Source organism: Nannobrachium achirus, assembly GCF_963921795.1.
Source record: "Nannobrachium achirus genome assembly, chromosome: 20".
In the NCBI taxonomy this organism is placed as follows: domain Eukaryota; kingdom Metazoa; phylum Chordata; class Actinopteri; order Myctophiformes; family Myctophidae; genus Nannobrachium; species Nannobrachium achirus.
The window spans coordinates 23,159,691-23,177,099 of NC_137827.1; the positions used below are offsets into that span (position 1 = coordinate 23,159,691).

The 17,409-nt window shown below is 39.8% G+C and overlaps 1 protein-coding gene across 1 annotated transcript; it reads left to right on the forward strand.

The window, feature by feature from the left end:
* Positions 1–2,355: 2,355 nt before the first annotated feature.
* kif15 (kinesin family member 15) lies at positions 2,356–16,912 on the forward strand. The gene is made up of 35 exons (XM_080750563.1): positions 2,356–2,468; positions 2,564–2,600; positions 4,311–4,497; positions 4,873–4,949; positions 5,074–5,111; positions 5,434–5,519; positions 5,662–5,841; positions 5,928–6,137; positions 6,234–6,359; positions 6,747–6,869; positions 6,988–7,165; positions 7,429–7,520; positions 7,616–7,822; positions 7,979–8,156; positions 8,770–8,911; positions 9,262–9,403; positions 9,790–9,966; positions 10,358–10,486; positions 10,796–10,901; positions 11,217–11,382; positions 11,707–11,857; positions 12,144–12,208; positions 12,343–12,421; positions 13,233–13,319; positions 13,454–13,558; positions 13,688–13,810; positions 14,311–14,457; positions 14,638–14,733; positions 14,820–14,984; positions 15,218–15,321; positions 15,412–15,478; positions 15,570–15,607; positions 15,845–15,977; positions 16,467–16,598; positions 16,682–16,912. Exons 1-35 carry the CDS (start codon positions 2,447–2,449, stop codon positions 16,781–16,783), a joined length of 4,197 nt encoding a protein of 1,398 aa, XP_080606689.1. The 5' UTR covers positions 2,356–2,446; the 3' UTR covers positions 16,784–16,912.
* The last annotated feature ends 497 nt before the right edge of the window (positions 16,913–17,409 follow it).

Sequence of the window (17,409 nt, forward strand, 5' to 3'; positions counted from 1 at the left end):
TGGCATTAAAACTGATACAGTGTCTGTTTGATTTGCACTGTATCAAGCTGATACAATCAGAAACTTATAAACTATTATATTTAACCACACATGATTTTCATACAATTCAATTCAGAGGAGCTTTATTGGCATGAGAAAACATACATTTACATTGCCAAAGCAAGTGCCAAAAATAAAAATAAAAACAGTTGAAAAAGGAGAACAACTTTTGGAACGAATAGCAGCATTATTTTTTTCTCAAAATGCATTTAAAGGTAGCAGCTCTGTTTCATACTGTATGTGCAGTAGGTCTAGATGTCAATCCATGGTTTGCAGTCCTTATAGGGTGGTTCCAGTCTCTAGCCTTCTTTTGTTGCAACAGTTCACAAATATTGCTGCTGTGTTCACACATTGTTGTATTTCTCCCAGTGGGTACTGGGTATGGGAGTTTTTCATCATTGGTCATGTTTTCAAACTCCCTTTCGGGTGTGTGTAATCTGTGGGAAGTATGTGTCTCAGGCAGGTGTAGAAAGTGTAGCTCTGTTTCTACCACATTTTGTGCAGTGGGTGCATAGTCTATCTTCCCTTGGGAGCGGGGTCTGTCTGTGGTGGCCTTTCTCTATTGCAAGGCTGTGTTCGCTGTGTTCGCTGAGTCTGTACAGTCAAGGCTTTCTTAAGTTTTGGGTAGTTTACTGTGCTCAGATATTCTGCTAATGTATAGGCCTATTCACTTTTTAGTGCTAGATAGCATTCCATTTTGCTTTGGTTTTGGGTTGTCTCTTTCCAGTATGTTAAGTAGCTTTCTTTTAGTTTTCTTATAATCTGGTTTGGTCCAAAGTGTTTTCCATTTGGTAGTTGTGCTTCTGTTTGTACACAGAGTCCCTGGGCCAGCTGACTGAGGTGGCGTCCCTGTAGGTTTACATTATGGTTGAGGGCTATACTATGGAGCGTGTCTGGATTGCTTTCTTTAGGTTATTATTATAGAATTTAAGTGCTCTCTTTTTTACTTTTATAATGAGTGGGTATCGTCCTAATTCTGCCCTGCAAGCATTGTTTGTTGTTTTCTGTTGGGTGTGGATTTGCAGAGTTATGCGTGCATAGTCTCAGTTTGGTGTTTGTCCCATTTTTCAAATTCTTGGTTGGCAAGGGTACCCCAGATCTCGCAGCCATGGAGATGGGTTCTATAACGGAGTCTAGTATCTTTAACTATGTATTGGGATATCTACCTTAACGTTCGTTTTGATGGCATAGAAAGTCCATATCGCCTTTTCTCTCAGGTCATTTGCAGCTTTGTTGAAGTTTCCTATGCTACTAATGTTTAAGCCAAGGTATGTATAGTTTTTTGTGTGTTCTAGTGCTGTGGTATTTAGAAAGAATTGTTGGTTAAGGTGGTTTTGTCTTTTTTGGAATACCATGATTTTTGTCTTGGCTAGATTTTCTGTCAGGGTCCACATTATGTGAGATTTTGTGCAGGAGGTCAAGGTCCTGCTGTAATCCTTCTTTGGTGGGAGACCGAGACAGTAACACTCTATCATCTGCAAATAGCAGACATTTGACTTCTGTGTCTGCTAGAGTGATGCCTGGTGTCAAAGGCTAAAATATAGGCCTACAATTGACTGCCCGATGATTTATAAACAGTGGTGTAAAGTAAGTAGGCCTAGTATTGAGTTCATTTTACTTTACTGGGAGTATTTCCAGTTTTCAGTACTTTTACTTCTACTCCACTACATCTTTTTCATACTTTTACTCCATCACTACAATTATTTGAAAATTTTGACTTGTTAGGCCTACTTTGTAGATTTTTATTATGATTACAACACATACATTAACCACTTCTGTACATTTCAGCCATTTGAAAATAGCAGATCTACAAGCTCACAATGCGTTGAATCGCCATGATTTGTGAGCTTGTAGATCTGCTATTTTCAAATGATTTTTATACATTTTATGAATTTGAAAACTTGTGAAATGGGACATCCTACATAATGAGTACTTTTACTTATGGCCTACTTTAAGCACATTTTGATGACAATACTTTTCTAGGCTACTTCTACTCAAGTACATTTTAAATTCCAAAATGTTTATTTCTAGATTTTCTACATTGCAGTAATTTTACTCAAGTAAAGAAACCCTTTTCCACTGTCTGACAATGTATACATAATGGTTGCTGTTTGCTTTTTTAATGAACACTTCTCTTGTCTACCACAGTTTCCCCCATAATTATATTTTAGAATTGCAACAACAGAAATATGAATTATTGTAGAGGTTTAACATTGACCAGCGGGTGGCGGTAATGCCACCAGAAGACTATTCTACCGGAAACTTGTCAGTGCGTGCCCGCCAATTTCGAGGGGAAGTAAACAACATTAGGCTATAAAAGGACTGAATAGTAGTCGCACTCGATAATGTGGTAACTCAACTGCCTGTTTGTCTCTCTGAGGTAGAAGTGACTGTGAGTGAGGGACGTATGATGGCTGCTAATTGGAAAGGTAACAGTATAATTAAATGCGTGTTCTCGGAGAGTCTCCTGGCGACACAGTACACTATGCTTAACTGCCCTGACTGTCTACATTTTCTCTGACAGGAGCTGCAGACTCATCCCTGGTTGCTAACAGTAACAGGTACGCTGTTTGCGAACTTTGCATGTTGATAATGTTTCATAACCACATTTGGAGAGATTTTGCAGTAACAAGTAAGCAAAGGACCTCTGTGGCTAATGAGTGAAATGCTTCAATGAGTCAAATGAATGACTGACTGACTGACTGACTGACTGATGTGCTTTATGCATCCCTCACAAGCAGGTCTCAAAGCAGAAGTTGTATGATCAAAGATCAAACATCGCCCATAGGGTAGCAGCATCTGTACAAGCTTACAATTTGTCTCGATGGGCTCGTAGATGGGCTATTTTCTCTATTTCTTTTCCATAATACTGTTTACAAGGAAGTGTGTATTCATGAGTTTCAAATGTACACTACACAGGTGTCACTATGCCTTATGTGTTTTTACTTTAAAGGTCATTAATTTGAAGTTCACCCAAGTGCTTAATTGTAACACATCATTGAGTATGTTTAGGTTACTCTTAGCTGTGTGTTAATTTGGAAGTATTTGGAAGTATTGTTACTAATTGGGCTGTGTCCTGTGGTATGATCCACTCCGGCTGCTGGGACAGACAAGTTAGTTGGAGGTGGGCAGAAACACAGAAACATCCCTGAAGGAGAGCTACTAGTAAGGTAAAGTTAGCCAAGTGTTAGACGAATCTGGGAACTGAATCAAAAACCAATAGCTTTCTTCACAAATGTCAATGTGTTCATAAAGATGTCTACTATCACCTCTGAACTTTCTCAATCACAACTCCCTTCAGAAACTTTGTGGGAGCCAATCAAAGTTGGGGGTATCGGGATGCCTGGGATTAAAGGGGATACAATAAAAAAAAAAAAAAGGCCAATATGAGCATATGGGGTGTGTAATTAGGGTATTTTTGGGCTGCTGGAACTATTCCAACCATTAGTTTTCAGTTAAAATGACTCCTTGGCCATAAAATAGGCCTAATTGGCTAAGGCTTAGCCAATCATGTCATCCGAGTTCACTTGTGTCCTGTTAGTCCCTATGTTTTAAACCCTTTTGAGTGTTCCTTGTCAGATTGTATCATGTTATCCTGTGTGTCATCATGATGTGCGCTTACCCGCCTGATCTTGAATAGTTTTCATGAATTCAAACCCTACTCCAACCATTTTTTTTGTTGCCAATATTGTATGTCTCGTGGCCTATTTTATGGCCAAGGAGTAATTTTTACTGATAACTAATAGTTGGAATGGATTCAGCAGCCCCAAAATACCCTAATTACACACCTCATACGGTCACATTGGCCATTTTTTATTTTTCCCCCTTTAATCCTAGGCCCAGGTATCCCGATACCCCCAACTTTGATTGGCTCCAAGTTTCTGAAGGGAGTTGTGATTGAGAAAGTTCAGAGGTGATAGTAGTCACCTTTATGAACACATTTGTGAAGAAAGCTATTGATTTAGATTTAGTTCCCAGATCGGCACTCGGCTAACCTTCCCTTACTATACAGGGCCTTGCAGTGACCATTTGGGAATTGTTTTATTAGTTTGCCTAAGTATTTATTTGTGACTGCTCTATTCTTGTATTTTTGACCAGTATATTTATTGAGCTGCAAGAGCTGCATTGACTCTTTGGGAGAAATAAAAACCCTAAAAGACCTTCTTGGACTCTTCTTGGAGCCTTGGCTGCATGCGAATGGGCAACTTTACACAATCTCTTACTTTTGAATCTTATTTTCTTATACATTGTTTTATTTTCTGCTAATACAGTGGAGACGGTGATTCTATAAAAGTGTTTGTGCGGGTGCGACCGCTAACCCATGGCACCGGGCTGACCACAGATGGAGTTCAGAGCCAGTGTCTCACGGTTACCTCACACAACACCATCCGCCTGCACTCAAAACCAGAGCCACGCACTTTCACCTATGATCATGTTGCTGACACGGACACATCCCAGGTTGGTTCTGCATAATGTCTGTCAATATACTGACGGGGCACTAACCTGGCAGGTGTCATAGTACAAACCCATGTGAAATAAAGGGGTATTGATGATAACCCATAACTGGTCTGATCAGATGACAATATAATTTAATAAGAACTAATGACTAGACTTTCTTTTTACCTTTTTGTGTTGTATTTTGTATACAAACGCTTAATTATGTAAAGCACTTTGAATTGCATTGAAATGCACTATACAAAAAAATGTGCGGTGCAAACACGACACGCATGCATATCTCCTTGTATGGGCCGTTCTGTCCGTGATGTCAGTTACTTTTTTGGCTAATACAAAGTGAAACGTATGAGACCTTAATGTACTTCTCATTGCCAACAGGACTCTGTGTTTTCCTGTGTAGCAAAAAACATCGTGGAGTCTTGCATGAATGGATACAACGGCACAATCTTTGCCTAGTGAGTCTTTTATGTTGCTTACATGCAAAAAAAGAAGAAATGTAGATGGTGCGTACATTTTTGGATACAACAACCCTGCACAGGATTAGGCGGTCTTAATCTGGTTCTTCTTTTGCTTTTGCAGTGGACAAACTGGCTCAGGGAAAACGTTCACTATGCTAGGTAGGTGAGATTTGATATTCATTAAAGGACTATACAGCAGCTGTTAATGTCATTGTCTGTTCACAGTTTTGATTTTGTACATGTTTATTATTCATAGTCATTAAAACTGAAGTCATAATCATTACACGGGTAACAACTCATGGACATTAGAATTTCATTTAAAAATCTTTTCTCCAGGGAATATATTTTTTCTGGATTCTTCAAATCATCTGCACAGACAGAAACTAGTGCAATTTTGTTTCCTTGAAAATCAATCAAAATGGTCCACTGGTATTCAATATGGCATCAGTTTATTAACCCTGTTTTTTCCCCCTCTCTCTAGGCCCATCTGACTCTGACAACTTCACCGATGAACTGCGGGGTGTCATTCCTCGAAGTTTTGAGTATCTATTTTTTCTCATGAACGAGGTGGGTAGAATCCTTGAAAAGAAGTCCCCCATGATACTGTAGTCGACGTTATTCTAATGCAATGACATGAATATAATTAGCTGGCAAAGTATACGTTTTTCTTTTAGCTAAAATGCTTTACCTCTTTTCTCTCCACCAAAAGTCTGAGAAGACAAAGACATTTCTTTGCAAATGTTCGTTCATTGAGATTTACAATGAGCAGATCTATGACCTCCTGGACAGCGCCTCAGCCATGCTTTTCCTTAGGGAGGACATCAAGAAGGGTGTGTTTGTTGACGGTGCAGTGGAAAGGGTTGTCACCTCAGCTGTGGAGGCTTATCAGGTAGGAAATCACTCATACCATGATTCATTGAACTAATCATACTGGTAGCACTGAAGTACCGTAACTACTCTACATTTCTGTCTTAGGTACTGTCAATGGGCTGGCGTAATCGAAGGGTGGCTTCCACATCCATGAACCGCGAGTCATCAAGATCCCATGCTGTATTCACCATGACAGTGGTGTCCAAGGAGTCCATAAATGAGGTGGTGAACATTCGAACCTCTCAGCTGAACCTGGTGGATCTGGCAGGGTCGGAGAGGCAGAAAGACACACACACCGACGGTTCAAGACTGAAGGTGATGCTTTGTCCCCCAACACTTGGCTACCCTGAATTATGCTCTGCAGTTGTTTTTGAGTTTGACATAGTCTTATTCTTTTTCCTCTCCTTTCAGGAGGCCAGCAACATCAATCGCTCCCTTATGAGCCTTGGTCAGGTGATCATGGCACTGGTTGATGTTTCCAACGGGAAGAACCGCCATATCAACTACAGGGATTCTAAACTTACTTTCTTGCTAAGGGTTAGTGGCTATTTCCTCAAAATAATGCTTTCACATGAATTCAGTTTTGGTGTTGAGGCTCTGAATGTACATGTAAGCCTACCTACCTGTCGCATAATATTGTTATATTTTAATTATCATCCTGCTATTTAAAAAGTGTAGTTTGTGTGTATATACATATTATATTGGAGTTCACATTACTTTGTCCATTGATGCCATTTTCACTGGACTGTACAATGCAAATTTGCATATTACATCTTTAAAGGTAGAAGTGGAAAGGTGAACACTTTTTTTTTTAATTATTATTATTTTTTTAACAACAAGCAGTGATGTGTTGACAGATGTGTCTGTAGTTGGTGTGATAAGGATGAGTACACTAAATACTTTTCTGTTTTTGTTTTTATAAAGGACTCTCTTGGAGGTAATGCAAAGACATATATCATAGCCAATGTACATCCTGGTTCAAAGTGTTTCGGAGAAACACTATCTACTCTGCAGTTTGCCCAGAGAGCAAAGCTGATAAAGAATAAGGTACCCGTCATCTGACAATAACTGCACACAGTGAAGCATATCTGACCGACCCAGCCAGGCATGGCTAGTTAGGTGCACCATTTGCTCATGCTTGTGGAATTATTCTTCTTTCTATCAGGCTATGATAAATGAAGACACACAGGGAAATGTGAGGCAGTTGCAGGCTGAGGTGAAAAAGCTGAAAGAGCAACTTTCCCAGGCCCTCGCCTGTCAGCCAGCCAGTGTGTTCAACAACAGAGATGGTGCACCAGGAGGGCCCAGAGATGTGGCACCAGGAGGGCCCAAAAGCCCAATGGGTAGGAGTACTTTAACAATGCTCATTTTGACCCTTTTTGAATAATTGAATTAACGTGTTATTTTCATGACCCTGGAAAGTTTTGCCTCTATTATCTGCATCTTTTTTTTTGCAAGACTGTAAAATTCATTTAGCAATACTGTCTGTTTTTTTTATTGAACACATGTACCTGTACTCTGTTTTAGATTGAATTCCCCCCTGGATTGCTATTGTAATGTACAGCATGTTATATCAAATTAAGTATAGGGCAATCTTTCTCCTCAGGTGCATCCATTCTAGACCACCCTGAAATAGCGTACAAGGCGAAGTTCATGGAAGCCGTTCGACTATGGAGGAAACGTGACGAGGAGAAGACTGTAAATGCAAACCAATATTAGAATTCTTCTGATTGCACGGGTGTTGGTTTGTGGTAAGGATGTTAAGAGAACATGTTTATTGTACCCTTTTGTAGGTGCTGTTGCAGAAGGTGGCTCAACTGGAGGAGGCCTGGAGACAGAAGGAGAAGTTCATCCACTCCAGCCGCATGATCATCAAGTTCCGCGAGGGCCACATCTCTCGCTTGGAGAAACTGAAGGAAGGGCAGGGCTCGCTCCCGGAAGAGGAGAGTCGAGCTTTGGTCGACCAACTCAAGGAGGAAATTAAGATACTTGAAGATCAGGTATAATTAGAACATTTTCAATCGGTATGGTCATCTATTTATTCCAGAGGCACAAGTTCAAGTTGCCTAAGGTGATACTTATTTCATACATAGTTTGGTGTGATATTTGGGGGAATAAACTTCCCAATTATCATCAATCATTTGTTTTTTCTTCAGGTTGAGCATCACCCGAAGATTACACGGTACCAAGCAGAGAATTATAGTCTGAGGGAAGAGATTCGGCAACTTCGCTCCCTGGTGTCTGTGAGAAGCGCTGAGGAGGATTTAGACCAGCTTGCTGCTGAACTAGAAGAAGCCTTTCAGAGGGTTCTAGAGACCGAAAAACCCATGGGCTGTAAGTACGATTGTTATGCATAATATAGTACACTGACACATAATCAATTGCTCTAAAATATTTAAGTTCTACTCAAGTCTTATAGACATGTGTGCTGATGGAGGGACAGTAGTGGGCAGGAGGTAGAGTGGCCGCTTGGGAATCAGAAGTTTCCCGGTCCGATCCCATTCTCCTCCTGGCTGCAAGTGTGTCCTCTAACTGCTCCCTAGGCGCAGGCTGGTGCCTTCATTGTTGCCTCCATCTGTGTGCGAATTGCTTTGTAGGAAGGCACTATATACTGTAAATGCACCATTTACTGTAAATGCACCATTTACAGTACATTCCCATGAATCTTGTGATTCATTGTATCTTATTTATGGGTTTTTGTGTGGGACACATCCTTTTGTCAGTACAGCAATGTATCTTTAAATGGCTTAAAAGGTTTGTGCTGTGGAATTGGTCAGTTTGGATCAAATTGGCCCAACATGACCTTTATGCTAGTAATTAAACGCAGTGCAAGAACACAGGTGTCTAAAAGACTTGAGCACATTAATATCTAATTAGAAGGGATTTACATACGTTAATGGCCTATGGCCAAATCAGACCCTGGGATTCATTTAAGGTTTCTCTACAGCCCAGCCAACCTGTTTGACACCAGGGACTGCAGAGAACATCTCAACCATTTCTATGGAGAGGATGAAGGCTCAGCTAATGCAGAAACAGTCTGAACTCACTGCCATTAGTAAAGAATTTGAGGAGTACAAGGAGCTCTCCAAGTAAGGAAGGCTTTTCCTTTTTCTTACAATAAATTCACTTACATTATTCCTGTGTGCTTCTGACGGTTGAGTCTATATTTGTAAACTCCTATATTTGTGAATCGTGAAGACTGAAGATGCCATGTATTGTTAAACATTTTCTCTTGCTGGTCGTGTGGATATCTGTTTGTTTTATTGACCAGCCCTAGTTTGCCTATATTTAAATTACAAATGCAGACATCTTGGCTCTAGGCATCAGTGCATTAGTGTGGCTGTCTTTTTTTTTCTTTCTTTTAAATGTGTTAAATAGTTGATAATTTCAAATGGAAATTAAATCCTGCGCTGCATTTATTGATTGTTCATTGTTATAGGAAACAAATGGCTGAGTTGGAGTCTGAAAAAAGATACCTCAGCAAGTCCAATAAGCACTTGGAAAACATTCTTGAAGCTACAAATACCTGCAAAAAGCAGGAGGTTTCTCAGCTGAATAGAATCCATGTTGACACTATAAAGGTGAGAGGATGTGGAAATCTCTTGCTCGGGTCTCCTTGAACTTGTTCTTCTATTTATTTTTACTGTATTTCCAATGATAAACTTGTGATTTGCTGTTGATTGTTGAACTACCAAGAGACTTCAATTCTCATAGGGATGGAGTAACCTACAGTATAAGGCGACACAATGGAAGTTTGTTTTCCTTAGTGCCAGTTTGTCAAGCTTTTCTATTCATGATTTTATGATGAGTGTGCTCCATCTTGCTCCATTTCGGCTCCAGCACCTCACCTAAATCAAAAGGCAGATGAGCGCTGAGTGGTGGTCGTTTCACAATCTATGATTTTGAAATGTATGCACAGGAAGCACACACACTGTTTTTGAAAATATTCCATCTCTTTGTGTCACAGATTCTTACCACGCCAACCAGGGGTAATGGTAGCCAACGAGTGCCACCTCTATTCAGTCCAGAACACTTGAACGGCAGGGAGGAAGACGTGGATGATATTCGGAGTGAACCGCTTCCAGATATGGCAGACTCCGAGATGGTCTGTGAAGCCCTTACTGAGGAACTTCAACAACTGCAGGTAAAATTAAAATGGTCATGCAAACCCTGCATGCCTGCACCAGTGTCTCTTGCTATCCTTCACCTTGTTTGTTTTACTCTCATAAATTCAGATGTATGAGCAACATTATGACATTTCTATGTTAGATTTGGGTTATGACCTTAGAAACATTAGTGTGGGGTGGTGCCATCGTCCAGTTATAGCCAGGGACCCACTCACCCAGAATGTGAGTTTTATAATGCAAAGATGCATTATAAACGTTTGCTTCATAGAAAGTCATAATGTATACACTTTGATGCCACAGGTGGCATCCTGCCATGCATCACTGTCTGTGGGCTGGGTAATTACTAGGGACCTTCACTCATCCACACTCTCTATTAACCTTGTGTGACAATCTCTCTACCATGTCAAGGAGCAAGCCACTCGTGTGCAGTGTCAGTTGGAGGAGGAGCAGCTGAAGAACAGGAAGCTGTCGCAGGAGATGGCAAAGCTTGAGGAGCAAGTTGCCATGATGTCACAGGAGGCTGACCGCAAGGATGAGGTGAAATGCTTCCTCATTGTTTACTAATGCACATACAGTACGGTACGAAAATGTTTATGACGGGTGACAAATTGAAGGAAAGAATAATGTATCTTAGTGAGAACGTTGTAACTCAGCACATGATATATTATTGAGACTGTAGGTTGCAGTTAACTATGAAAACCATCACAGCTTGTCTGTAACGCCTCAATGTCTATAGCTGCTGACCTGTTGTGACATCACCATGTATCTACATGTGTAACAGGTAAATTGTGTGTTGTAATTTGATTGAATGCTTTTCTATCCTGTTTCTCTTTGCATCTAATGTAGCTACTTTCAACTGAGCGAGAAAGCAGGAATGCGGAGAAGCTCAGTCTGCAGGAGAGCATAAACCAGCTGGAAAATACTTTACATTCTGATCAGCAGACAGCAGAAGGTGGGGAGATTGCCTTGACAAATTATTTAAACGTGTTATATCATCTGATATTTATTTTGATTATTGTGACATATTCTGTAAACGTCCTTATTTCTTTATTAAAATCAGGCTACCATATCAAAACCAGAATTGCTCAACCATCAGTGAGTAGAATAGCATAGATATCATATAGGAGAAGTCTATGCGGTATATTGTTCAGTCCTGCATAGTATTACTGTCTGCTAATCTGAAGGCTGTGTTCATGTTAGTACCTGGAGACTGTCTAGCCTCCTCATCACTCGGGTACTGACACTTGCGTGCTCTGCATCTTCTCAGTTCTGAGGATTGAGATCCGTGACCTTCAGCTGGTTCTGCAATCCTCTGATAAAGAGCTAGCTGTTGCTAAGATGGAGCTAAGTGGATGTCTGAGTGACCATGAGAAGGAGGTGTCCCAGCTCTCTAACAGTCTGATCAGCACAAAGCTCCGACTTGACACAGTCCAGTAAGTCAAGTTTTAAAACCTCCTTATTGGGTTTTGCATTCAATCTGGCAGCACATTGTTGCAGCATACAATCCGGATTATGCACACATGCACCCTCTACCACCTACTGTTACTGGTGACATTCTATCAGTTATTCCAATGTCTTAAATGTAGCTTACTGAAACATGCTGTCACCATGTTAATACTGTACCATGAATTCAACCAATTTACTTTGTCAGTTTGTACTCTGCTCTTTCTCAATTGTTTTCATCCTCACTCAGCCATCCGTATCGTAGTCCAGGTGAAGTTGTATCATGTCAAGCCATTTTCTTGTGTTAACCCCAGGTTGGAGTGGGAGCAGCTTCTAGAGGAGCACAGAACCCTGCAAGACTCTTTTGACCAGCTGAATGCTGAGGCCAAGTTCGAGGCAGATGAGGCCAGACAGCAGCTGGAACAGGGACAGCAGGAGCTTGCTTCTCAGCAGGCACTTATTACGGTTAGTGATGTGTTGCTGTCTTTATATCCCCCCTGACTTTGGTTGTGTATATTTTAGAGGTAAAACGTTGAGTTCAGTTAACTACATGATCACTGAAATAGAGTGGTTAATTGATTAACCGAAAATGAGTCAAATTAAACATGAATAGTATACAGTTTGTTGTTTTGTATACAATTTTTGGCGATTTTTATGGGCTAAATTAATTGTGTAGATTAATCTTTGGTGGTTTTATGGGCTAAATTATTAGTATTAAATTCTAAATAAAATAAATGTGTATGAATTGTAGGAGCTGAGAAATTCCCTCCAGGCTGAAAGGGAGCATACAAGCAACCTAACATCCCAGTCATCCAAGTGAGTTTTTGCACAATAACCCCCACCCTGTATTTAATCCAATTACGGTATGAGTTGCTAATGGCAGCTTTTTCAAATGATTCATATGATAAATTTTGATATAGAAGGTCTGCTAAATGTGTGTTTGTCCTTAGAGAACTTATTGAGACAATGGAGCAGAACAAGCTACTAAGAAAACAAGTGTCTGATCTAACAACGCAGAGTCAACAGCAGGTCAGTTGTGCATGTCATTTATTATGTCTAAAATACACATCAGCACTGTATGGATATATTTTTAATAAAGTTGTTTTAAAGCTACTTAAATTATGTTTCTTCCATAAATAAGTGTTAAATAGCTCTACAGTATACCAATAATAATTGCTATAGTGTTTGTTCAGATAACCAATATTGAAATTTGGACCGATATCTGATCACTGATTATTTGCATGGTCAAATGATATCATATTGATAATGCAGTCCAAGTTTCCAGTAGAGTTTACCTTAGACCTGTTTTACAGTAACTGTTATTCCTCAGAATTGTAATGTTTGTGTTGAGCCTTTTTAAAAGCTTCTCAAGAAACACTGAATCTGCAGCCTTCATCATTACAAAAGGCTCTCCAGCTCTTTTAGGAAACGGAAAACACATTGTCAGTTCGGGATACCAATTCCATCAAATCAAGGACTCTGTGTGGACTCTGTCCACTGCAGTCAGAATGGGTCCCAAAACTGTAAAAATGCTGGCAGAGGGAGATAAATAAATGAACAGTAAATGTGTTAACCGTGCCAAATTCTAAAAGTCTGTTGTTTCTGCGCGACCTACGGTCGCTTCTCGCCTTTAGGGCGTCTTACTAACTTGTTAAAGTATGGAGAGACTGGGGAGATCATGTTACTGAACAACACTTTATTGCAATGATTGCTATCAGAGTATAGAAGCTTTAACGTTTTACACAATACATAGTTTTACACACTTGGCACCTAAGTAATCAATTTCCCCCTTTTTTTTTTTTTTTTTTTTTTTTTTTTTCTTTTTTTTTTTTTTTTTTAGGCCTCCATCCTAGCAAACACTGAGCAAAATCTGGTAGCTGCCAATGAAATTATAAACAGATTACAGCAGACGATTGATCAAGACAAGGTAAGTCTCTGTGTACAGTTTATTTAATTCTTTCTGTTTATACTGATGGGAGACGAACTGTAAATCTGACTTAACTTGAGCTCTACGAGGAGGTTGTCACTCAAGAATAACCCCTAGGTTGTGTTGTTTTCCAGAATGTCGCATTGGATCTGATCAACCAAACCAGAGACCTCCGTAGTGAGCTGAACCATAAGGACCAGAACCTTGCTCTTCTGTCAGGAGACATCAGCGAAATAACAGTACGTTCACTTTCTCCTGTTTCACACTTGGATTAGTCTTGTTTATCCCCCGAGACGTCATTTCCTCCTCCTTTCCATTGATTATGTAGATATTTTTGTGACAATATATGGGGTTGTTTGTTTTACCAGGCTAAGTACACTGCTGCCTGCTTGGAAAGGGATGAGATCAAAGGGAGCTACACCATGCTGCAGGCAGATGTAGAAAGCCTACATGAAGCTGCAGACAGGAAAGTGGCATCCAATCAAATAGAGGTATGCTTTAAGGGTATAAAGATTAATTGAATTTAATCAACAATACTGTCATCACTGTTTAGTGTTTAGTGATTTTATCATGTTAATTTATGCTATGTATACAGTAACTTCACAAAATGTGGATGCTTCATATTACAAAATGAAAATGTCATGTTTTTAATTGGTGGGCCAACAGTCACACAGTGTGTGTCTGTTTGGGCACAGCGAGCACTTAATGATACACTTCCATTATTTAGTATTTCATTAGCTCACTGTTATTGTATGGTCTAAATTAATCACAGATCACCTTCTCAATGAAAATGTACAGCTTCTGTCTTGACTCTTGCATGGGTCATTTGCTTTGTGATTGTGTTTGAATTAGCCTGAATTAATTTCTTGGCTGTAATCGACAGTGACCATTTAAATCCATACCAGTGATTGATATTGCCTGATTTGATTATTTTGAACATGCAAATTAGATAAAGCATTAAAGCTGACATAACATTTGTGGTTGCTCTTAGCTTGAGGTGTTGCAGGAGGATTTGTTATACGCTACTGGCGATGTGGAGAGACTCACCAAGGTCTTAGATGAGCAGGGCAGCCTCCTCCAAGCTTCTCAAGACCAAGCCGCCCAGAAGGACACCACGATCAAGAATCTACTGCAAAAGGTACATTTTCCACAATGTCACACATGCTTTGAGAGATGAAGACAATATAAAGGAAATATGCTTTCAGTAGTGCTGTGTTAATTAATGATAATTTAGTTTGGATGTGCTGGTAGCTGACCAGACAGTGTCAACCACAAAATAATACATAAATAATTTAAAGTTTACTTTTTATTTTTGTAGCTCAAGCAACAAGAGGAAGCCATTGAAAGAACTATCCGAAATGGCAGTTCTGCTACTGTGCTGGAGCCTTCATCCACACCTACATCAGTACCTCGGGTAAACAAACTTGTCCAATACTTGTCCAATACATTTGCTGTATTATTACTCTCTGGCTAATGCTGTCCATCTCCCGATTTCTCAAGACGCCATGCACCCCGAGAGGCTTCAACACAAGCTTCACACAGGTGCTGGAGAGCCAGGAGAGGGAGTTGGAGAGTCAACGTTCCTCCATGATGTCTATGGAGATTCTTCTGGCAGAGCTGAATGCTGAGAGGACTGCTAAGAATGATGAGATCAATAGGCTCAAGGTATGTACAGTACTTTGTTTGAAGTACACCACATGACAAACCAATTTCTTTCTCAAGTCACTTTAAGCAAAAAAGTAGTATTTACCGTAGTTCAGTTGTCTGTATTGAAATCTAATTTCCTTTGTACATTCTTTTATTTTTGCTATTTATGAAATGTTTTGAACATTTTCACCATACATGCCCAAAACAGGGACACTAGGTTGAAATCAATCATTTCTGTTTTGGCTTCTCAGACCCAGCTCAGTGAGAAAGAAATTGTGCGCTTGGAGATTCAGGGACTCCTGGACAAGTTCATGGAAGACAACACCAAGCAAAACCAGCCAGGAAGGACCAACGGGTAAGTCCCTTCAAATAGAGTCATGATGCCATGATGACTTTGTGGTGAATGAAGCTGATGGTGGTTACTGTATGATCTTTTGGTCGGCAGTGACATCTTTAATGAGGCCATTAAGCAGTCCATGCTTAGAGAGCTACAGGAGGAGAGGACTGAGAAGGTTTGTCTACTCATTACATTATTTTCTCCATTGATAAAATATTTTTTGTGAATTCTGCACTCACTGCATGCCCCATTCTTTTTATGAACAGGCTCAAATAAAGCAAAGGTTTGCTGAAGTTCAAAATGGGTAAATGGATTATTTTATTTCCCTTTATTGAAAGTTGTTTACTACCATAGTGTAGTCTGTGATATTTTGACAGGCAAGGGTTGGGCACTTATTTGAAAATATATCAAAACCAATATTTGGAACCAATAACCAACTTAATCTTTTTTTTTTAATTCATTATTGTAATAGAGGCAAAACTTTGAAATATTGATTTGAAGTCATGACATGGTTTTGTTTTTATTGTTGCCTTGGTGTTAGTATGCAGGCCCAGGCGACGATGCTGGCCCAGTCTCAGACTTGTGTTCAGGAGCTGACCAATGAGCTTAGGAACCGCTGCCTGGAGCTCAGAGACCTGAGCCTGAAAGTTCAAGACCATGACAAAGTGCTTCAGGTGAGAATATTGTCAGTTTAAATGGTGTGTTATTTCTTGCCTGGCGTTGCCATCCTCTTACCACCAGGGGGTGGAGTTGAGTCGGGCTGGAACCCAGGCTATGTTATTTCAGTCCTAAAGATCATCAGTTTGGAGTGATGTGATTGTGAACATGAGTTACTGCATAGATTTGAGTTGAAGAACAGTAACCCATTTTGCCCCAGAATATTTGTCTTTTCAACAAAAATCCCAAATAGCTGATCTACAGTTTTTGCAATGCATCATTGTGAGCTTGTAGATCAGCTATTTTTGGTGAGACACCATTGTAAGACAAAAGTTCAGTTCACAATGTGTTGTAACGTTCTGAGATTGTAGATTTGCTATTTTGGCTAATGTCCCCCCCGTGTGTGTGTGTGTGTGTGTGTTCTTGAAGGCATGACCTCTAGTTACTGACTCAACTGTACCTGTATGTGTGATGTTTAATGAACTGATATCTTGATCTCCTGGCAGGAAGTTGAAGTTCTCCGCAAGCAGGTTGACCACCTAACAGAGGAGAACGGCAAGCTTGTGGGCCACAAGAACCACAAGCAGAAAATTGAATATATGGTGAAACTGAAAAAGGAGAACACCAGACTTCAGGAGGTAACGAACGTCACTCATTTATTGTCATCAAATGTAAATGTCATTGATACATCAGGTTTATAACCCACTCTTTGTTTTTAAAGGAACTTGAACTGCTCCGTTCCACTGGCGCAGCGACCCCCAGCCGAAAGCTCCGTTCCACGGGCGTAGCGACCCCCAGTCGATCTGAACATGATCCGATCTGAAAATGAAAGGGATTATTATTATTATTCTGAAGAGTAAATGCTTATTTAGACCAGTTGTTCTCAAACAAGGACCTCCACATATATTTTAGCGAGTGCCCCCTGGGTTCTTAAATTTGGTTCAAGATGTTAATGCAATGAAATTAATGTAATATTTGAAAGTTTTTTCTTGTAATATTTCAATAAATGGTGATTTTATTTGCAACTTATTTTATTCTCTTTATTGTAAGCATACTACTAGGACATCGTGTTCAAAATTCCACTTAACTGTAGACTAAGCAATTTGGCAATTGTGACAAACTAAATTACCACAGAATTTAGCTATAAAGGTGCAATATAGTGAAAACAAAGCTCTGAGATAAAGTAAGAATTGTGAGGGAGGCGAGTCCACATTAGAGCATTATGGCAGCTTCCCTCTAGCCTCACTCCTACAAGGGTTATGTACAGAAGGTATCTACAGGAGATATTGCAAATTCAAGAGCTTGTAAATTATTTGAGCACTCAATTTTTTTAACCTATAATCTGTCACAATGATAATGTGTAGGTTGACATTTGCACAAGAATGTATTCTTTGACATTAAAAATGTATTTTGTGAATATTTTATGTAACTGCAAATGTCAATGTAGAA

Coding starts and splice junctions, on each gene's coding strand:
- kif15 (XM_080750563.1), top strand. CDS start 2,447: ATGATGGCTGCTAATTGGAAAG. Junction 4,950..5,073: donor AACGGCACAATCTTTGCCTA/GTGAGTCTTTTA, acceptor TTGCTTTTGCAG/TGGACAAACTGGCTCAGGGA. Junction 5,112..5,433: donor GAAAACGTTCACTATGCTAG/GTAGGTGAGATT, acceptor CCCTCTCTCTAG/GCCCATCTGACTCTGACAAC.